The sequence below is a fragment of the Colletotrichum phormii genome (assembly GCF_030913505.1).
Source record: "Colletotrichum phormii strain CBS 102054 chromosome Unknown BDP81scaffold_21, whole genome shotgun sequence".
Taxonomy (NCBI): domain Eukaryota; kingdom Fungi; phylum Ascomycota; class Sordariomycetes; order Glomerellales; family Glomerellaceae; genus Colletotrichum; species Colletotrichum phormii.
Genome location: NW_026851463.1, coordinates 732,285 through 753,133, shown reverse-complemented (window position 1 = coordinate 753,133; position 20,849 = coordinate 732,285). Strand labels below are relative to the sequence as shown.

Below are 20,849 nucleotides of genomic sequence, written 5' to 3'. Positions count from 1 at the left end.
CACATCATTATTTTCCCAGTAATAATTTCAAGCCCTTCAAGGCTTGCTCGTTAGCCGTGAACAGAATGCCACCGGCCAAAACTGTTCGACCAAGCCGCATGACTGTCCCTCTCCAAAGACCCTTGACTCCATCCTCGGCCATGATCGCCCAGAACGACTCCATCGTGCCCACGGCCTTGGCTTGTTGCGCCTTCGTCTTGATCGTATCAAAAGGTTGCGTTGCTACAGTCGTGACTGTGCCGGCTAGCGCGCCGTTTGCGAAGCTCATAATCGGGCCCTCAGGGCTGATCCCCTTGCTGCGCTCAAAGTCCTTGATGGTACTGTAGCTACCCAGGCGGAATCCCGTGGTACCGATCTGTTTCAGTGTCGTTGTGATATAGCCGCGCCAAAGGGCTTTCAAAAATCCCTGCTCTCGCGTCAAAGTCGTGATGCAGTCTATCGCGCCCTTGAACCGTCGCGTCGTCTTGGCATCGTCGATGAGTGCTGTCTTGATGCGCTCGCTGGGTGTGACAATGATCGTGCTGCTGACGATCCCAGCTACCATTCCTGACGCAATACTTTGCAAGGGTCCCAGGGTATGAGTCTTCTTGTCCTCAAACACGGAGCGAATGCTGTCGAACGCGACGAACCGCACCGCGTCTTTTCCGATAGACCCCACGATCAGGGTGCTGCATCCCTTGTACAGTGACGACAACCCCTCCTCGCGGGCAACGCGCAGAACGATTGCAAATGGATTTCTTGTCCCTTTCTGGTGTCCGTAGAGTTGCACTCGCGTCTTGGCGAATTCGAATGGGTACGTACAGGCGGCTTCCACACCGCCGGCGATGCCTCCTGCGGTGAGTGAGAGTAGTGGCGATGTCTTGCCGTCCGCCGGTGCGACCATCGTGAACCCAAAATCTGCCCCTGGGGCGTGTTGGTCCTGGATTTGTCGTTGGAGTCTGTGCTCTTACCCCCCGGAAAGTATTCAAGACAGTAGAAGATTGGCTGATCGTGATCTTTGGACTCGACGCCGTGCAAATATGTCAAGGTGATTTATGGTTGTAGCGATCGGCCCGGCCCGGTGTTCGCCTCGGTTAATTGTCGGCCCCGTGGAGACGCTTATCGCCGGATGCTCCCCAAGTTACCTAGCGGCAACCCAACAACACTGGACACTGAAGCCTTCACCAGATGCAACTTACACACCGCAGACTTTCGTGTAACGTAATCATGATTGCCAGTAATAGGCAACGCAGCGCGAATACATGGTAATATTCTCGTAACTTTCAACGGAGGTATGGATGGTTGTTTCAAAGAGGTAATAGCGGGGAACAATGATCCTGTTGGGCAGCGATTATCAGGTAGGGGGTCAATGGGATGTATTGATGAGTATGAAGAACGAGTGGCTATGGGAATATCCCGACTATCTATATAGTGAGTGGAAGACCCTTTATACTGGCATATCCTTGGCAAACTTAGTCATGCTTGTGTAAGACCATATTGTCTCATAGGCATAGTGTGACAATCGTTGTAACGAGTGTACTGGGATGGGCCTGACACGGGCTAGTGTTCCGTGGCATAGGTACTCCAGACGAAACAGAATACGCTGGCTGCGAGCTTCAGCTGATACTTCTGTGTGACAGGTTGATGCTACAATGCGTTACTTGATGCTTCTCTTACATCCCGCAGCTTGAGTCGGCCATGTCATTTGCAGGCAGGCTTTAAGTTTCCGCAAGGATGGGGAAGTACGGCGGGAAGCACGGCATCCTGCCAGGTTAAGGTTATTGATGGTCATCAACATCAGATGAATCTTGCAATGCTTATGAACCAAGATACGCCGTGGCCAACTCACAACTTGCCCATATCTCTGAGTCTTCGGTAAGTTTAGTCAAGATCAACAAAGATGGCAAACTGACCGGAGTCGTTGCAAGATGTACGCAAGCGACGTTCTTCAGTCTCCAGAAGCCTGCGGGCTCTCCTTTCTCATCGGAGTCATACTCCATCTTTCCGTCTTCCGATTCGGCGAGTGGGATCTCTCGGCACAACGCATCCTCACGAACTTCACGATCGCTTATGCAGCGACCGTCGGAGCAACCATGGCTGTGCCGTTCCTCGCGCCCATGGTTTCTATCTCCCCGATGGAAGCAACAAGCTTGGCTCAAGTTGCAAAAGCTGCGGCTATACTATTCTCATCGCTCACAGCAGGCATCTACACGAGCATCCTAGTATACCGAGGTCTTTTTCACCGCCTGCATCGGTTCCCCGGCCCATTCTTCGCTAAGTTCACGAACCTCTACGTCACGTTCAAGATCTGGAACCAGATGCACCTCCACGAGGATGTGCGAAAGCTGCACGAAAAGTACGGCGATGTGGTGAGGGTCGGCCCGACTGAGCTCTCGATAAACAAGCTTGGTGCCATTGATGCCGTTTTTCTGGATACGGATTGTATGAAGGGACCGTGGTACAATCTGCTCCATCCTATGGTCTCAATGCAGATGGTTCGCGATAAGGAGGCGCATTCTAGACGTCGAAAAGCATGGGAGTATGGCTTTACCTCGAAATGTAAGTGATCTTCAGGATCTAGACAGAAACGGTTGAGGTTTTTATCTTAGAGACTGATCAACAACGCGACGCAGCACTTCGTGACTACGAGCCCCGCATTCTCAAGTACACGGACCAACTTCTCGCCGGCATCGAAGCAAGCGCCGGCACCAAGTTCAACGTATCTCTCTGGTTCAACTTTTACAGCTTCGACGTCATGGGCGAGTTTTCCCTCGGCCACGGGTTCCGTATGCTCGAGGACGGCGTCGCTCATTTCTACATGAACTCGCTGCACGATGAGACCAAGGCCGTGGGGCGCTTCACGCACGCCATGTGGGCTCTGCCGTTGTATCGCAAGATGGCTATCTGGAACGCCGGCGTGAAGAAGTTTAAGGCGTGGATCTCAGGCCAGGTGCAGCAGCGGATTCAGAATAAGCCCGAAAGCCCTGATATCTTCACCTGGGTGTTGGAGGATTATGAGGCCAAGGAGGAGCACTCCTTTCAGGACATGCTTAACTTGTATGGGGACTGTATCTTGATTACAGTTGCTGGAAGGTAAAGCCCTAGCCGTGGTTGATCTTGTTAATTTGGCGACAAGTTATTGACTGGATATAATAACATCTAGCGACACCGTAGCAGCTGTCCTATCATGTCTATTCATGGAGCTGGCCCGGCATCCGAAAGAGTACAAGAAGCTTCAAGACGAAATCGATGAGTACTTTAGAGAACACGACAAGCCCGAGCATGCTGCTCTTTCAAAGCTGCGATATCTTCAGGCCTGTATCGACGAGTCATTACGTCTCCACCCCCCTGTGCCATCGGGCGTTCAGCGGATGACGCCGCCCGAAGGGCTTCAGGTAGACGACGTCTGGCTTCCTGGAGATACAATTGTCTTTGTACCATCGTATACGCAGTATAGAGGTGAGTCTAATCTGATGACGGGAGTTGGCAAGCGAAAGTCGTAGTCTCGGATGGATTACTGATATGATCTTCCCCGCCATAGACGCCAGGTTCTTTGAGAGACCAGATGACTTCATCCCAGAACGATGGATCGACCGACCAGAACTCGTCAAGAACGCCACAGTCTACGTACCATTCTCGACAGGTGAGTTACGGACTGCCTCTTTCCCACTAAGTAAGTTTAATCCGAACGACTTTGCTCATTTCACTTGCCAGGACACGACGTATGTATCGGGAAACAGCTCGGCCTCCTGGAGACGCGATTTGTGACCAGCGCAATCGTGCACAAGTACAACTTGCGATTTGCACAGGGGCAGACAGGGGAAAAGTTTCTAAAGGGCAACATGGACACGGGTACGCTGACCGTCGCACCACTCAACGTGGTATTCTCGCCGAGGAAAGCGTGAGCGTGGGGGTGATTCGGCGAAGTTGTCTCATCTCCCATCTTTATATGCAGCTTGAAGAAATTTCCCGGTCACCGGTCCAGGGGGGTTGGTTATCAGGGTCTCAAAACTCCGCAAGGCCTGCCAATGTTGGACGCATGGTTGGTGAAGTGTAGTATGCAGAGTGTGCTATTCTTCTCGTATATGTCCTTGGCGTAATCAGCTCCGTACATTAACCGGTGCTACCTAAACTATGTACTTCGTACAGATATTTGCAGACTCAACTACCGAGCGCGAGGTTCAAACTTGGAATAATATGACGTATCGAAAGGAAATGCTCGCTGTCATGCCGTGCTTACCAACAACGCTGATGAATCCGAGGAAAATGCGTATCAAACCTTGCCGTACGTCGCCCGTATCCGCCGCTCCAAATGCTCCCGACTCGTAACAGGCTCGGCACTCTCATACCCCTTTCTCCTCAAAACCTCCAAAAACTCGGCATCCGCGCCGCCGTCATCTTTTCGGTCCTCCTTGATCGGCGCCAACACGACATGGCGGTCAGGCTGTATAAAGACGGGTATGCTCAACCTGGCGACATTCTCGCTCGCGGACCTGGGAAAGGCGACCCTGTGCACCGTGGACCGCAGCCTCCCTGCGGTCCAGAACTCGAGGGCGTCGCCTATGTTGACGACAACGGCGTCGGGTATGCAGGGGACGTCGGCCCACGCAGCGGCGTTGTTGTCTCCTCCTCCTCCTCGCAGGACCTGAAGCCCGCCCTGGTCTGAGGGCTGGCGGAAAAGCAGGGTGAGTGAGCCGTAATCGGAGTGGGCGCCCGCTCGGATATCCTTCGCGTGGGAGGTCGGGGCGTCGTCTGGGGAGGTGGAGGAGGAAGTTGTGGATGATGAGACCTGGGATACCGGGGGGTAGTTTATGAGACGCATACGCCAACTTTCGCCAGTATGGGCCTTTGATAGAAAATCTCTTGGCATCTGAAGGGAAGAGGTTAGTTAATTCCACCCCCTCGCTTTGATCGTGTCTTGACAACAAGATCCCATGTAAAACAATTAAAGTGGCAGCACTCACGCCTAGTCCAACTGCAAGTCCTTCCAAAAGAGTCTTTGCGAGGCTATCGCAACCCGCAAAGAAGGCTGCCATTGTTTCCCGGCGGGATTCCAATTCGGTTGGAAGTAGCTGCGTCGTTTTACCGGGGTCTGATAGGTAAAAGGACTCTTTAACGTCGCCCGGCCCTGCTCCAGAAAGCCTGTTCCACCCCACAAACATCAACGTCTTAGCGGGATCTCACGACTTCTTTACGAAAGAAGGAAATAAGCAAGCAAGGTGAATTGGGCTGGGCAAAACGTACGTTTCTTCTCTCATACCGGTGTAACCCTAAGCGAGATCAAACCACGCAGTCAGCACCGCAAAAGATCGCTGATCACCTTCGTCCAACAACATGTACATGTATCACCCATACTCCCCACGCCCTTGAAATACAGCAGGGGAGAGAAACGGGAAAGAGACAAGACAATTCGAGCGAGATGCAGAAAACACAAAAAAAAACAAGAAAACTCACCAGATCGCCGCTGCCGTTGGCGTACGCCAACTTCTCTTCAAGGGGTGAGCTGAAGAAAGTCTCGGCGAGAGCAAACATGTCGGCTGCAACGTCGTCGCGCAGCTCGTGTCCAACAACGTAGAAGAAACCGGGGTCCTTGCCGACGCGCATGAGGTCGGCCGCCAGGTCCTCGACCGAGTCGAAGGACCGCAGGTCAACGACTGGTAGCGCCGCCGCCGCCGACGACGCCGCCGCTGCGGCCGCGGTCATGGTTGGCTCGTTGGTTCCGGCGCACCGCGCAGACGCGCAAACCGGGGTTGAAAGACGGGGGGACGGGATTCTTACAACCCCCTTCTCGTTCTAGAACAAAGAGTAAAGATTACGCAGGGGGTTCAGACGTGGATATTTGATTTCAATGTCCGCAGAAGCAAGCAAGCGAATGTGGTTTCTTGTAATATCGCGCGTAATAAGGCTGCCAGATTTTCGTCCGATCCGAGTTGCGCGCCGACAGGAGGCAAAGAAGCGCGGGTATAAAAGTATGCAGGATGGAATGAATGATGCATGCGGTACTGGGCGAACGCCACATTCACAGCAGATAGCGATAAAATGTCCAAGCTCCTCGAGTTAAGTAGCAACTCTTGGAACGATTATCTTTCTCTCTAGCAAAATGAACCCCTCTTCCGACGGACCGACCTCGAGATAACCTCGTGGGGAATCGGGGTTCAGCGGTCTCGGAGGCGGTTAAAGCTGTAGAATCAAAGAAACAGCGGCAGATTCTCCATCTCAGAGCCCGCTCATTTTGCCTTTTTGTCTCTGCTTTTTTGCCCATCTCAAGGGAGCCTCGCTGCGGAAACACACGTGGGCTCGTCAGGTTTCGGGGTCCTCGAGGCGTTCGACGGGCCAAAGAGAAGGGGAGAGTGACCGCCGGACAGACGCCAGACGCAACCCTAAACCGGATTAAATGTTCTTCTTTTTGGGGAATGGACGACGGGAGGGGAGGGGCCGGGGGTTCACGGCCGCGGTTGACGATCGAGAGGTGTGACGAAGAAACGGCAGTGCCCGCGTGAGTGGCCCCATGACCGGTGCCAGTTCCCATGCAGAAAGTCTCCGCAGAAACGACGAAACAGAATGCGGAGATAGGAGCAATCGTGATCTCGATTCTTGACTGAAGCCGTCAAAAGTCATGTCTCAGAAGAGGGGTCCAAAGTGATGGAGCGGGCGATGGTCTTGCCTCGAGCCAATCGCGACTCGCTGCCGATTCCCGAGCCACATGAATTTGCGGCCGAGACAGCGAGACAGTGGCTGTTGAGCTGTTGAGCTGTAGAATGCCAGAGTGCCAGAATGCGACAGTTCCCTCAACTTTCCTGTTTCCTCCTGTGTGGGATAGGTGCCATTATGGCGATGAAGCCTGATTGGTATCTGTACGGAGTTGATATCTAGCAATGTGATTGCGGATGTGAGGCAATGGTGTGGGAGCAAACATGCAGCCTAGTAGACTCAGTCAAAGACTAGAATCTAAAGGAGAATCAGGTCAATGACCCTGTCTTCAACGTCTCGTATAGTTGGTCGGCGTCAACCCGCCCTGCTCCAACACGCCAGGCGAAATTGACGAGCAAACAAAATCCCATTCCCCCTTCCCCCCTCCAGATCCAACACGTAATAATACTGTATGGATACCCGTAAGCAGGAGGAAAGAAAAAAAAGAAAAACACCCCCGGCGTGAACTAGAACCCGAAAAGACCCTGGCGCCATTCTCTGTTCCCCTCCCTACCGAGAGCCTGGTCCGCACCCCTTCTGCCCTATCCACATTCCCACACTTCGGGGCCAGGGATCATCGTCACTGCTGCAGGTTCTGCATGGCAGTGGAGGGGTGGGCACGTCGTGGATCGTGAAATTGACCGCGCATCCCACGAGGGAAAGGGTCCGAAAGGGACGGCGGGGGTGTTCAGTGTATTTGTCTAGGTTCTCTTCCAACTGCATGATATCAAACATGATATTTGCCGTAAACCTGGAAGTTCAGCTTACGAAGTATTACATGGCGCCTCCTCCAGCTTCATACGAACCTTGCCCCTAGAACCTTTTCCCCCCCTCCCAAGTTCTCAACCCCCAACCACATTCTCCCTTTTCGCCATGGATGTTCCCGTAGCCTCCGTCAGCTTTCAAGTCCCGCTATTCGTAGAGCGACGTGCTGATATCTTGTTTCAAACGACTGGAGCAAACCCGGCCGCCCTCTACACTATTGCCCTGGGATCATTGGAAACCCCTGAGGTGGTCTCAACGGTGAAAGCTGACCCTGCACTTGGTCAGCCAGGGCTCGCAGGGGCACCCTCCATCATGTATGAGAACCCATACACAGTAAGACCACTTCCCTCTCCCTCTTTTCTTTTTTCTTTCTGTCAGCCTGTCGGTGGCCCGTTGGGCAATCGCTAACCACGTCTCTGGGATTCCTGTCTCGCCCGCTTTGCCCAACCCTTTGCCCGGGACAGGTTCAGCGTCCAGCATCCAGCTCCTTTAGACCCAGAGTCCCGGTACTATCAAATCCCGTACGTAGGCATTGAAATCGAATGGGAACGCTCGAGAGATACAAGTATCAGCCGGGGAGAACATCCCAGATTCCAATCACACTGTGTTTCTCCAGCTTCAACATTGCCCTGCCCCCTTCTTTCACTTCGGCCCAGTCCCCTCATGGCCTCCAACTTTAAGCCTTTTGCCCGCTTCCCGCGACGCGTTACACGGAACTGAACACTCCACGATCTGTGCGACGTAACTAAGCTTTTCGTACGAAACTCTGACAAGCTAAACGCTAAAGAAGAGAACCAAAGAAGAAAAAAGAGCCCGCCTCAGAATCGTCCGGTCCGCTTACGGCCTGGTCTAGCGCCCACCCCATCGTGCCCCGTCTCCCCTTTCCAGATCTCTCCCGCACCGCCTCATTCCCAAGGTCCAGCCCGTCTCATATCTCATTGAAGAGGGCCGGACTCACTCACTACTGTATCCATACTGCCCCCATCCCATCCTGTGACCTCCTGAGCGGACCCCTCCCCCATCTTCCCGCCCTCCACATTCACCCGCCTTGGTCCCCGTCCCTTCTGCCAAACGGGTGGGCATACACCGCAGTAGTTCGCAGAGCCGGCGTCACGGCATACATCACACATTCCTCAAGTTGAACGCCACAAACACCTCTCACAGCAACCGCTTCACCAGCGGAACCCCAGCATCGAAAAGTTGAACTAGAGGAACTAGCAAAGAAGACCTGGTCTGAAATATCGACGTTGTCGACGGTGCCTTCTCGGGCTAAAACCCCCGGCGCGGATCTATCCCGCCAACAGCCAAGATGACGACTGCATCGGCCCTCCTCCGCCGCGTCCAAGTCCCCCGCGAGACGGACGTGGCAACGACGGCCTACATGAACCGCGACACTCGGCCCCTCCCGCCCTCCCGCCGCACCTACGGACCATGGCAATTCGTCGGCCTCTGGGTCGTCACCGGCTCCTTCAACATCGGCGGCTGGACAACCGGCTCCTCTCTCATCGCCCTCGGCCTCAACGTCTGGCAGGCCATGCTGACCGTCATCATCGGCCACTGCCTTGTCGGCCTCATCTGCGTTCTCGCCGGTGGGCCGGGAGCAAAGTGGCATATCGGCTTCTCCATCCTGCAAAAGGCCTCCTGGGGTTTGCGCGGCGCTCTTTTCCCGCTCGTACAGCGCATCGCGCTCTCGTTTATATGGTATTCTACCCAAGTCTACTGGGGCGGACAATGCGTACGCACCTTCATCGCCTCCATGGCTCCCTCCTTCAACAACCTAGATACACCCCTTGCAAACGGCACAATGACCGTCGCAGACTTCATCGGCTTCATCATCTTCTCCCTCCTCTGTCTGCCCCTAATCTACATCCGCCCAGAACGCTACCACATCCCCTTCGCCATCGCCGCCTGCACCGTCATCCCCACCGTCTTCGTCCTCTTAATCTGGTGTCTCGCCACAGCCCGCGGCGCAGGCCCCATGCTCCACGACATCAACTCCACCGCCGGCGTCCAGCAAGCAACGGGCTCCCACCTGGGCTGGATGCTCGCCCTCGGCATCTGCACAAACATTGGCGGCATCAGCACCCACATCTTCTCCCAGTCCGACTTCACGCGCTTCGCCCGCCGTCCTCGCGACCAGCTCGCCTCCCAGCTCGTCTTCGTGCCCGTCAACACCATCCTCGTCGCCTTCGTCGGCATCGTCTGCACCTCCTGCGCCGCCCAGCTGTTCCCAAAAACCCAGGGCACCCTCGTCTGGGAACCCTACCGCTTCCTCGATGCCCTCCAATCCCAATACGACAACAGCGCCGGCGCCCGCGCCGCCGTCTTCTTCGCGGCCCTCGCCTTCATCTTTGCCCAATTCGGCATCGCCGTCGCGGAAAACGCCCTCTCCAACGGCATCGACCTCTCCGCCCTACTACCGCGCTACTTCAACCTCCGCCGCGGCGGCTACCTAACCGCAGCCGTAGCCTTCATAATGCAGCCGTGGCAGCTCCTCAACGGCGCAAGCAAGTTCCTCACAGTCATGGGCGGCTACGGCGTCTTCCTGGGCTCCATGACGGGCGTCATGTTTGCAGATTACTACCTCGTCCGCGCGCGGCGGCTGAAGCTGACGGACCTGTACGAGGCGAGCAGCCGGAGCGTGTACTGGTACCGCGGGGGCGTGAACTGGCGGGCCGGCGTGTCGTGGACGGTGGGCACGTTCTCGCTGCTGCCCGGGTTCGTGCAGCGGGTGCAGGATCCGACGGTTGAGAAGGCGGGGTGGTCGCACTTGTATTACCTCGCTTGGCCGTTGGGCTGTACCCTGGCCGTGGTATCGTATTGTCTACTGCATGTTGCGTTCCCGATTCGGGACACTCATGCGGTTGACGACGCGGACTATTTTGGTACGTTTGGACCGGCGGAGAGGCCGGTGCTGGACGGGGAGCAGCTTCCGTCGTCGTCTTCAAAGGCGTCTGAAGGGGATGATTCGACTACCAAGATTCGTGAGGAGCCCGACGAGAAGAGTGTGTGAGGGAATAGGTCGGTATAGTGGTGTGTTATGATAACGAGCCTGCTGTTGTCTTTTCCTTATAGCGCGCGGGATACCTTTTGTTGTGCGGTCTCTACTCGAACTGAACATGCCATGATGGCCCTAATCACTTACCATCACTTCTATTATGCGTTCGAGTGTGAGGAAGTTGAGATGTGACGTGTCGGAAGAGGTGATGAAGCGGCAGCGTGCCGTCGACCCAATCTGCAGTTCACCTTTGGCCCATCAAGAATTGATACACCCAAGAACAAGGTGCTAAATGTGACGGTTCATCTGCAAGTCTTCCTAGCGTCGCCGGTATTGGTTGCAACTCATACTGGAAGGGTGCATATTTCACACTACCAGAATGATGATAAGAGAGGATTCAAGATGTCACAAGGGAGAGGGTGGGTGGCCATCATGTAGACTTATTGGATTGAACCACCAGCTCAATCAATACCCTGGTGCCTACTCCCATCAAGCCCTAGTAAAACCATCAATCCACAATGCGCCAATTCATCATCTCGCCTCGTGAATCGTGACATCCCCCTCCTCCACCATCCCGCGCCATCATCCACTTCAAAGAACGCTCCCCTGCTTAATCCCATTCATTTAGATAGCACAAAGAGGGCAAAATGACCCAAAGGAGCTCCAAAGGGTCCACATCGTACGAGCCCTGCATGGAAGATCGTCCCCAAGTGCCGATGCGTGAGAGAACAAGCAGTAAAAGACATGGTGTTCCACGCGCAAAGGCGGGGTTGCGGGCGGGTGAGCTGCTGAATCCAGACCTTGGGAGATCAATTGACTCGGAACCCGGCGGGTTGGGCCAGGGTACCTTAACCGCCTATCCGCTTCAATCGCCGCTGAAAACGGCATGTCCACAGAAACAAAAGACGTCCAGGATCGTTTGTTGATAGACAATATCAAAGATCGGGTTGATAAAAGCTAGAATCCGTCCCGTTTATGCGCGTCGCTGTAATGCCTAGACCCTGCTGCGACATTCCGACCTGTGTGTCCTCTTTGTTCTCCCAGACGGACAAACAACATGGCGCCGTCAACAGACCAGCCCATGAGGCTCCTGTGCATCATCCCTATCTCAACAACAGGCATGACAGACGATCTCACACTTCTATATCCTTCCACCCCAACCCTCCAAGTCACTTTCATAGACGGCCGTGACCTCGACGACTGCCCCTCGTGTATCGAGAACCACGCACAGGCCACATCCTCGACCAACGCCGTTCTCCCCCGGGCCGTAGAGTACATTTCCACCCACCGCCCGCATGCTGTCCTTGTCTGCTGCTTCTCAGATCACCCGCTAGTATACGCCCTCCGCGAGCAGCTCGAGGACAAGATTCCCGTCATGGGAATATTCCAAGCCGCGCTACAGGAAGCGACAGCGAATGGAGGCAAGTTCGGCATTGTGACGACGGCGACCTCATGGGAGAAGCCACTAACAGATTCTGTTGTTGACCTCGGTTTCGAGGGGTATTCTACTGGCATTGCAGCGACTGGGCTGAGTCCACTTGAGTTGGAGAGTTTGGATCGGGGGGTGGTCGTCGACCGTATTACTACATTTTCGAAGCCTTTGATCGACGCCGGCGCGAAGAGCATCATCCTCGGCTGCGCAGGTATGGCGGCATTGGAAGAGGATATACTCTCGGCTCTTCCGCCTTCGATCAGGACAATTGACGATGTTCGTTCAGGGATGATGATTTTGTCGCGGCAGGTTGAGGAGGAGGCGTCTACCTAATCAGCACTTTCTCTCCCTGACGTTGCTACCAAGCCCACAATTGCTGTGTGCAGCACGGAATTAACAAGGGACGAGCAACAGTTAGCATGAGGTTGGAAGTATCCGGAATGTAAGATCAAGGGCTAGTAGCCACGGTAAATGATGTTGATATATTTATATGACGATAGATTTGGCAGGGATGAAGACAAAATCAGGTCGTCCCCCAGCTCTCAATTGCGCCGGCCCAGTCGATCTCCGCCCCATCGTTAAAGGCATTGTTCCACATGTTCCCGATAAAATCTGCTTGGAAATTGTAAAAGGAAGTATTCGGTAACGCATATTGCTCAAGAAACCCTGGGTGCTGCTGCTGTGGCGGCGGTTGAGGCATCAAGTCCATGACCCGCGGGTCATTTGTCATCTCAGGCTGATGATGCATAATCGGCGCTACCGATACTGCCGGTACTGCTGTCACTGTTGGTATTGCTTGACTCTGTCGAAGAAGTATCTCTTCTAGTTTGTGAATGTACTGAAAAATTCGTGCGCCTGCTTGACTTGCTGAAGGAAGAGACGGTGCAAGGCTCTGGAGGAATGTAGCCATGGAAGTCCTGAACAGTCAACATGCATACATGATAGGGGGCGTACTGATCACAACTTACATGACTTCGCGAAGTTTGTAATACTGCCAGTCGACCAACTGGCGGGCAATGAAGCTGCTAAGCAAGTGAGCGACCCCTGCCAACTCTTGCAACTGTGTAGCAATATTAGCACATGGTCGTATCAAGAAAGAGAGGAGCATACCATGGGATATCCGATTGCCCGCAAGTACTCTACCGGCACTAGAGTAATCTCTTGTACGAGTTCGAGCGCAGCGCCGCAAGCATCTTCAAATTTGTTGTGGCATGCGAATGCCGCCATCCGGAGTAGCTATGAGTCGAAACTTAGTTAAGGGAGCACTGGGCATGCAATGAAGTGAACCCACCTGGAAGGTACAAGCAATATTGGCTACTTGGAATCCACATAGGTTTGCTTCTACGTCTTTTGACGCTGGGTAAGCGCTTGTGGCATATGGTGGAAGATTGCTCTTCTTCCCAAGAACCAGGTGCAGCATGTCGTCAATGTTGGGCATAAGAGGTTCGTGTTGAATCGGCCCTCTGTCGAGAGTCTTCAGTCGATCTTTGCGCATTCGAACAATGACGTGTTCCAGAACGCGGTACAAGTCGGTGATGTAGTTCCAGCCGGTGAGCCAGCTGCCATGGCTGAAACGAGTCTTCTCGGTTTGCCCTGACGCGTCGACGATGCCGGCGAGGCCGTCAACTTGCTGCGGATATGCAACGGCGCACTGTAGTTCGGGGCACCGTACCACGTGGTCGTCGATCAGCGCAGCGTGAACCTCCAAGCGGTACATTGACCAGAAGAACTGCCGCCTTACATGCTTCTCGGGGTATGTTAGGTGCGAGGGCCAGCGCGCTTCGAAATGGAAGGTATGCTGAGCTACTAATGTATGATAACGGCCCATACACTCATGGAAGAGAGGGTCGTCTTTGAGCTGTGTGGCGGCCAGCGATAAAGTGCCGAGGACCTGTAGATACTCAAAGGCTTCGGAACTGCTGATGTCGCGATTTCTTTCTGGAATCGCCCTTTCTGCATCCTGCATGTAGGCTTCATGATGCTCGAGGAGAAGAGGAGTGGGCGTATCCGGGTTGAACAAGGCGCCATCTCTGACGTGACACGAACTCAATGCACAAATAGCCATCAGCCGGGCGAATGAAGCCCTGCTGGATGACAGACTGGTGGCCTCCCATTCCTTGTGTAAGGACACCTCGTCGAAAAATGGAAATCTTTAGCAAATATTAGCTTATTTAATGTAGCACAGAAGACGCAAACCAAAAGAGACGAGGGTGTGATGAACGCACACAGGGTATACAGTGTCAAAAAAGATGACGATGAGCCGATAGATGAGGGCCCGGCTCCCGTGGCGGCTTTCGTCGTAGAACCACCTATCGCCATCGGCATCATCGAAGGAGTGAGACTTGTTATTGTTCACCGATGAGGAGGGCGACGTCTTTGATTTGACACCTCGCTTGGCGGCAACACGGTTCCATGTGCAGGTCGCGCCGTGTTCGATGCAGGTCAGACAGCTTGGGGTGCCGCCAGGGCTGGCGACGGAGGCGGGGTCGCCTCCGTCGGGCACGGGCTTGCATTTCCGCCCTCGACGATGGCAGAAATCGCAGGCCTTTGTGATGCGGCGACGCTTGATGCTGGGCTCGCTGTGCCGTCTGGTATCACCGTTTGGCAGATCGTCGTCTTCCTGTTTCTGGCCCATGATTCGAGCGAGCGTCGGACGCGTCGAATCGGGTCACGGGAGTCCCATCCGGCGGCGCGATGATGGCGAGGGACAATGGGCAATCGGGAAGTTTGGCGGTGGATACAATATCCGTACGGATATCTTTCTCACACGAGGGAAAACAGGCCAGGGAAAACCGGGTAAGTTTTCCTACTTTCTGAGCCACGGTGAGGGGCCGCGCACCCCAAGGAATCCTCCTCTCTCCTCCCTGGTACGGTTGACGGATGTGCAGATCCACCGTCTGGCTACACGTGTGCTAATTGCCGATGGAATGGATAGATTTGCTGAAGAAATGCAGGCCCGATCTCCGATACGTAGATGAATGCGGTCCGGATGGGTACAACAGGCGGGAGGATGCCGTCTCTGTGCAACCTCGAAATGGGGGCGGTTTTTCTGACCGGGCTGAAATATGCTGGAGGAAGCAAGCTTTGGCGGGATTTTTTTTCTTCGTTCTCCTTCTGCGTCCGAGGCAGGGATCGGAAACATCAAACATGGAATGGGATGAGGAGAACACACGGGCAGATCGAGGTTGAAATTGACACGGCCGGAAGAGTGGTGGAGGTGGAGGGGGGGGGAGGGGACGTCGTCGGGTGGACGTGGACTGGAGCCGCGCCCCGAGATAGCAAACAATCAGCCTGACTCAGCCGGTACGTATTTTTCCTTTGTGGCACACGCAGGGACGGGAAAGAAGGAAAGAACGATGCGATGAGGGAGGGAAGGCCCGCGGTGTGTTGTTTCCTCCTTCGCGCGATAAGGTAACATCCACCCGCGCCTGCCCCGGTGCTTCTGCCTTCCCAAATTGGCCAAGATCACGGGATTTTAACGTACCGTTGTACCTCAGGTTTCTCAATGCCCACGATGGCATATCGGTACGTACTCGCCGACGGCGCAGCCAGATGTGGCTGCGCCGCAGCCACTGATCGCATGGCACCCTCGTCATAGTGCCATTTCTTTGTTCCTCAATTTACATGTCTGCAACACGTTGCGCTGTTGGTTCTACACCGCATTTCCCAATCAACCGGATCTGGCCTGGAAATAAGCCTGAACTACCTCTAGTTCTGCAAGTGGACAGATACAGCCGTGGGGGTGGTTCAGCTTACCTCGCATCTTGCTTCTTCCTTGGCATTGTCCTCGAAAATGTCAAGCCAACATGAGCTTTTGACCCTTGTGATGTCGTACCGACTCTGGAGTCTGCGGCTACTGAGACACATCAACGTCATGAGATCTGTGGCAACCCTGAAATATCCAACTTTTGTCTCATCGTCAATGGCCGGGCTGATGTGCGCTGCCACGCTGCTTTCGAATAAGCTCACTCAAGACCGCCTATCAATCAGGCGTAGAATCATCTAGACGCCTTGGAGACAAACCAACGCCAAGTTTCATCTTGAGACCAACATTTGGGGTGCCGATCACTTCTTAGCACAGACATAGGCACAGGCACAGACGATTGAAATGTTTGTGGGGTGAGATGAGACGGCAGGTCCAGCCTGAATCTAGGTTGACGACTGCCCCCCACAAGCCTCCACCGCCTGATCGGCTCACATATGGCTGCAACGATACCTCACAACCAACGCCATTTTTCAGCTAGAACGTACCCATGAGAATTGCATGCAGTCTATTGGGCTGAAAAGATGTTGTCGATCTTGGATGCCATGTGGTTACGGAGACTTAGCTCATTTTCTTTTATGCACTTAATAGTTATGTAGCATACCCCTCGCACTTTCTTCTTGGCAGCAAGTGTTCTTCAACCAACCAGATAAGCAAAAAAAATAAGCTGAGTACGTGTCTCTTTCTTCCTTTACTTATTTTACAGGGCAATTCATGTAAACTTCATCCAACAGAAAGGAGCGGTCAGGCGCTTTTCCTAAGCCTGTCATGACGTGCAAGCGGGATTCACTTCGTGCAGTATTCTAATCATACACGAGCGAGGGAAAGAGAACATGAGAAGGACATTTGCACTCTACGCGGGTCTTGTCGGCCTTCGATCAGTTGGATATGTACCTGAGAATAGCAAAGATCTCACAATCGTGATAGCTAAGTAGACATGTTCAAGGCCGAATCCGCCTTCTGTTCTGTTTAAAAAAAAGAGAGCTCTCCTGTAGAAAGTGGTATCGATGTCCATCATACTTATAATCATGCAAAGTTACGCCTCATTTCATCATGCACACCTCTAGGTACCTACACTAAGAGTTCACGACGAGTATTACTCTGAAATGACTTCAAGGTGATCATGTGCATAGCATAGGCTACATTTCCAGCTCTTTCATCTAACGCTGGGCGACATTGAAATCGAGGCAGAGTGATTATTAAATGCGCAAGGTTTCCATATCGTGATTGAAATGGTCGAAGGAATGAAGCATGTTGCACACTCTTTCTTTTCAGAAACAAGCCTTTGTTGATTGATTCTAAGCCCCGGGGAGTCAGGATAACTCATGACAGAATGGGGTACATCTATCCCATCGAGTGCTGACTGACGCCATTTTTGCCAAGGGCGGGGTAGAGCCAATTAGGGGTTGGAAATCTATAGAGTTAACCAATAGGGTTACAGTACCTCTATTGCCTACATATTCTGCGTATGCCAGAGGTACCAACAATTCCCTTGGGTACATAAAGGTACGTTACAGTCTAAGCAGCCCTTCCTCGTATATTTACGCCGCGTGAGGGTATTCCCAGATATCTCGCCTAGAGTCTGGCGGTTTCTTATTTCCCTCAGATTACTACAATAAGAGCAAGGCGAATTAACCTTCCGTGACCCTTTTGTATGCTGTTCCCATGGAATAGAGGTATTCCTCATGTCTGTACGTCTAGGTCGTGATAGTCTACGCCCGCCTGCTAATGGTCCAAACCGTTGAATAAGCTGGGCTGCTAGTAACTGCCGCCATTGATAGTTGGATTCCACCTTCTGCCACCTAGGGCTACCCCAGAGCTGTAATAAGAAGCTATTTACAACTACTACTTCCAGCAGGAAATTCCAGGCTAGGGACTGCCAGCCCCCTCGCCGAATAGGGTGACCGTATTGATAATAAGACCTCATTTGGTCACTCACATCAACCCCATTCATCTTGTGGTTGTATTCATCGATTGCCCTAGGGACTGGAAGGTCCTTGCGGACGTCTGGGCCAAACACTTGCCGGGCAGCCTTTTTAGCAGCAGTATCCCCAGCTGGGCGACGGCGGCTTCGAATAACCTCCTGGCTGCTCTGGAAGACAGTTGACAGGAATAGTACGAGGGCATTATCCTTCCAGGTGAACTGGTTGACCTATTCACTAGTTAACTAGGCTGGGCTGGGCTGGGCTGGATATACTGGGCTAGGCTGGCTAGTAGCTTACCTCCCCATCTAACGTAGGGATACAGTGTATTTTGCCCCAGGGGATATCCCGTCCTTCAGTCTCTCTCTCATCAACTAGAATCTCATCTATCCCACTATCCTTCCGGCAGGTACCAGAAGCACCAACCTGTTGTTTCCGTAGGGTACTAAAGAGACGTACAGAGGAGAAGAGGTTGTCTAAGAAGACGTGGTAGGTTGCAGCTGGAAGTAGGGAAATAAGGGTAGTTACTACCTGCTGTGTTGGTGTCAACTGGGCCAGCTTTCCAGCAGCTGACCCGGCTGGCCCGGCGGGCTGGCTGGGCTGGGCGGGCTGTGCCTGGGGAACCAATGCGTATTGGCCCTTTCCGTGTACGTGCCACAGCCACCGTATACAGTAGCCAGACTGGGCAAGGATCCAGGTCTTATACCCAGTTGGGATGGGTTTCGTTTTAATCGTCGTTGTCTCAAGAGACCGACCCTCAAATCGAACCATAGCCTCGTCAACTGTAAGATCTGAACCAGTTGTATAAAAGGAATCCCCAGTCTTTTGGATATGGGCTGACCACTGGTTAACCTTTTGGTATACATCGGGCATTCGATCCCGGGCCTGGCCCCGTCCCCGTCCCCGTCCCCGGCCCCGGCCCCCTCGTTGGCTGGGCTGGGCCTGGCTGGGCTGGAATTCCGCAGTATTGAATATCCGCAGTCGCCGGAACAGTAGTTGGAAACGGTCCCGGGATATAAACCGCGTAAATAGGTGGATGGGATCCTCCCTCTGCTGTTGGGTTGACCAGTAGGTTGATAATCTAGATTCCCTATGGATCCCTATATATAATAAGATCCCTAGGAAGAGGTAGATCTCTTCTATTGAGGTCTCCCGCCACTTATACACTCTAGACGTTCTAAGCCAGGGGCCCTCTTTAGACGACGGCGGTGCTGTATTCGTCCACTGGGCCCACTGCCCCACGAGGTCTTGCGGAACGTATTGGAGGAATAGTTCCAGCGGGCTTGCCGGCAGCCCCCGGACCTCTTGGGCCCGGGCTGGTACTTCAAAGGGCCGGAAGGAGCTCGGAGGGCCATGCTCGGTAGCCGGAGGTTCACAGGGCCGGACTGTGGCTTCGTCACAGCCGTCTGGCTTACAAGCTGTATTACAAGCAGCAGCTAGGTCTTCTGGGTAGACCTCAACTACTATAGTGCTGAGTACAGAAGTAACAGAAGTTTTAGAAGCAATAGAGTTATTGGAAGCAACAGAGGTATCAGAATCACTAGAAGACATTGCAGCATCAATTGAAATGCTAGTAATAGTAGTGATAACAGGTAAAAGAGCATAGTGGTAAATGTTGTATCGTCAATGTACCCCTTTAAATGCGGGGTAATAAAGTGTAAATAGTGGGGATTTTGGGGCTTGGCAAAAATGGCGTCAGTCAGCACTCGATGAGATACTTTACGGTATATCCGAGTTGACATTTGGATCTGGCACAGAGAAAGTAAGCAAGCCTGAATACACAGGCAAAGGAGGAGAGAAACACATAAACTAGGTCGGAGGGGAAGCCACGACATCCGACTGTGTCCACATTCCCGAGAGCTTTCTACTCATATGTCCGCCTCGGACAATCGCGCCAGTCTAATCATTGATCTGTCTGGTCATATGGCCTGGACATAATTGCCACAAGCACCCTTCTATCCCGGTTGTATGGTCGTATCTAAACTACATATCATGGACAAAAGCACTGTTAGTATACGCGCCCGGAGCGCATCCTCTTGGCCGGTAAGAAGCTCAACAATCTGGAATTGAATTACGCAGTGGTATGTGGGATGAGGGGGAAAAAGGCGAAGCTCATCGCTTCCTCCGACAGAAGGGTCATTTGCACGGCTCATACATGATACCGCCTTTCATATTGACCCTTTCCTGCCGATATCTCAACAACTACCTTACGTGAACTGCTGAGGTTAGGCTCTGACTCGGTCCAATTGGCTGCTATGAGAGTTGCAACTGTTGCCTACTTCGTGGGCCAGCCAGCCTTCCACGGCCTGGCAGATTTCAAGCTTTGGTCCTTCGCCAATCCCTTCTCCCGTTGAAATCCATATATGACTTCCCTCACCATGTGACGGCCCTGGACTCGAAAACATAGTTTCGGATGACAGTAAGGTGCACGAGTGTATGCATTCACGCACATGTTGCCTGTAATTGGGTGGTAAACTCGCCAGACATCAAGACAGTCGTTGCTTCCGCAAAATGAGTTGGGCCCAGAGGACGGGGTTAAGAGCTCCATTTTTTGGTCTGTTGATGTTCTTGTTTTCTCTGCTGATAGACGAGTCGAATGCAAAGCTGTCATGGGGTATATATGGCGTTAATTGCTGCCCGCAATTAACGGCGTCGTTTTTGCGACAAAAGCTACTGCCTGTGAGGCAGCAACAGGATCGAGGTCGAGCTGGAAGTCTGGAGCATCCATAGATTATGTCCATACATGTACTCACTTGTATACTCTGGCTATCTTAACCAACGCTCGGAATCTTTGACGACCTAAACTATCATGAACACTGAATGAATACACATGCGGAAATGACCAGCCCTCTGCCGTGCTTCGAGGTTGTCTCAGAGAATCATTCGATCGCGGACTTAGCCTTCAAGAAAGCACCTACTGCCCGGTTCGTATCTCCTATTGGATTTCCGACCTCTAGACATAAACTTTGACTGTCACATCATGTTACGGGCTGGACCCGATTAGTGGATCCGGGCCAGCGCCCGGATATTTTGCCACGATTGACCGCGCGGGCTCTATCATACCTACGCTCTACCTCTACGGAAGCTCCGCTTATAAATGTCTTTTCGTTAAGTTAGCTTAGATTTTATTTATAAAAATTACCTCTACGTGGCTATAAAAGGGCTAAGCTCTTAATATATCTAAGCTCTTTATAATAATCCGCTCTATTGCCGATCATATAGTTGTTACGGCCAGCTAGTCGTAGTGAGGTATGTTTGCAGAAGTTGAGGCTGCGGAACTGGTAATAGTATCGTAGGCGG

The 20,849-nt window shown here is 53.0% G+C and overlaps 7 protein-coding genes across 7 annotated transcripts; 3 read left to right on the top strand and 4 right to left on the bottom strand.

The window, feature by feature from the left end:
* Window positions 1-7: 7 nt before the first annotated feature.
* BDP81DRAFT_464199 (mitochondrial carrier domain-containing protein) lies at window positions 8-883 on the bottom strand (the record flags this gene model as incomplete). Its single annotated transcript, XM_060594124.1, has 1 exon — window positions 8-883. The coding sequence occupies one exon, from the start codon at window positions 881-883 to the stop codon at window positions 8-10; it is 876 nt and encodes a 291-aa protein (XP_060441246.1).
* A 1,414-nt stretch (window positions 884-2,297) lies between these two features.
* On the top strand, window positions 2,298-3,884 carry BDP81DRAFT_464198 (benzoate 4-monooxygenase cytochrome P450; the record flags this gene model as incomplete). Its single annotated transcript, XM_060594123.1, has 5 exons — window positions 2,298-2,538; window positions 2,613-3,072; window positions 3,143-3,438; window positions 3,521-3,622; window positions 3,694-3,884. The coding sequence occupies 5 exons, from the start codon at window positions 2,298-2,300 to the stop codon at window positions 3,882-3,884; spliced, it is 1,290 nt and encodes a 429-aa protein (XP_060441245.1).
* Window positions 3,885-4,252: 368 nt separating this feature from the next.
* On the bottom strand, window positions 4,253-5,682 carry BDP81DRAFT_328790 (2OG-Fe(II) oxygenase; the record flags this gene model as incomplete). The annotated part of the gene is made up of 4 exons (XM_060585248.1): window positions 4,253-4,849; window positions 4,944-5,121; window positions 5,224-5,249; window positions 5,434-5,682. 4 exons carry the CDS (start codon window positions 5,680-5,682, stop codon window positions 4,253-4,255), a joined length of 1,050 nt encoding a protein of 349 aa, XP_060441244.1.
* Window positions 5,683-9,007: 3,325 nt separating this feature from the next.
* On the top strand, window positions 9,008-10,848 carry BDP81DRAFT_436476 (permease for cytosine/purines, uracil, thiamine, allantoin-domain-containing protein). The gene has a single exon (XM_060591135.1). It carries the CDS (start codon window positions 9,191-9,193, stop codon window positions 10,445-10,447), a length of 1,257 nt encoding a protein of 418 aa, XP_060441243.1. The 5' UTR covers window positions 9,008-9,190; the 3' UTR covers window positions 10,448-10,848.
* Window positions 10,849-11,375: 527 nt separating this feature from the next.
* On the top strand, window positions 11,376-12,292 carry BDP81DRAFT_100859 (Asp/Glu/Hydantoin racemase). The gene has a single exon (XM_060581367.1). It carries the CDS (start codon window positions 11,490-11,492, stop codon window positions 12,195-12,197), a length of 708 nt encoding a protein of 235 aa, XP_060441242.1. The 5' UTR covers window positions 11,376-11,489; the 3' UTR covers window positions 12,198-12,292.
* Window positions 12,293-12,387: 95 nt separating this feature from the next.
* BDP81DRAFT_328797 (uncharacterized protein) lies at window positions 12,388-12,774 on the bottom strand (the record flags this gene model as incomplete). The annotated part of the gene is made up of 1 exon (XM_060585249.1): window positions 12,388-12,774. The coding sequence occupies one exon, from the start codon at window positions 12,772-12,774 to the stop codon at window positions 12,388-12,390; it is 387 nt and encodes a 128-aa protein (XP_060441241.1).
* Window positions 12,775-12,828: 54 nt separating this feature from the next.
* Window positions 12,829-14,499, bottom strand: BDP81DRAFT_328511 (uncharacterized protein; the record flags this gene model as incomplete). The annotated part of the gene is made up of 4 exons (XM_060585223.1): window positions 12,829-12,924; window positions 12,975-13,100; window positions 13,156-14,014; window positions 14,090-14,499. 4 exons carry the CDS (start codon window positions 14,497-14,499, stop codon window positions 12,829-12,831), a joined length of 1,491 nt encoding a protein of 496 aa, XP_060441240.1.
* Between the last annotated feature and the right edge of the window lie 6,350 nt (window positions 14,500-20,849).

What these genes read in the sequence shown, in the direction of transcription:
- BDP81DRAFT_100859 (XM_060581367.1), top strand. Translation starts at nt 11,490, where the DNA reads ATGGCGCCGTCAACAGACCAGCCCATGAGGCTCCTGTGCATCATCCCT.
- BDP81DRAFT_436476 (XM_060591135.1), top strand. Translation starts at nt 9,191, where the DNA reads ATGGCTCCCTCCTTCAACAACCTAGATACACCCCTTGCAAACGGCACA.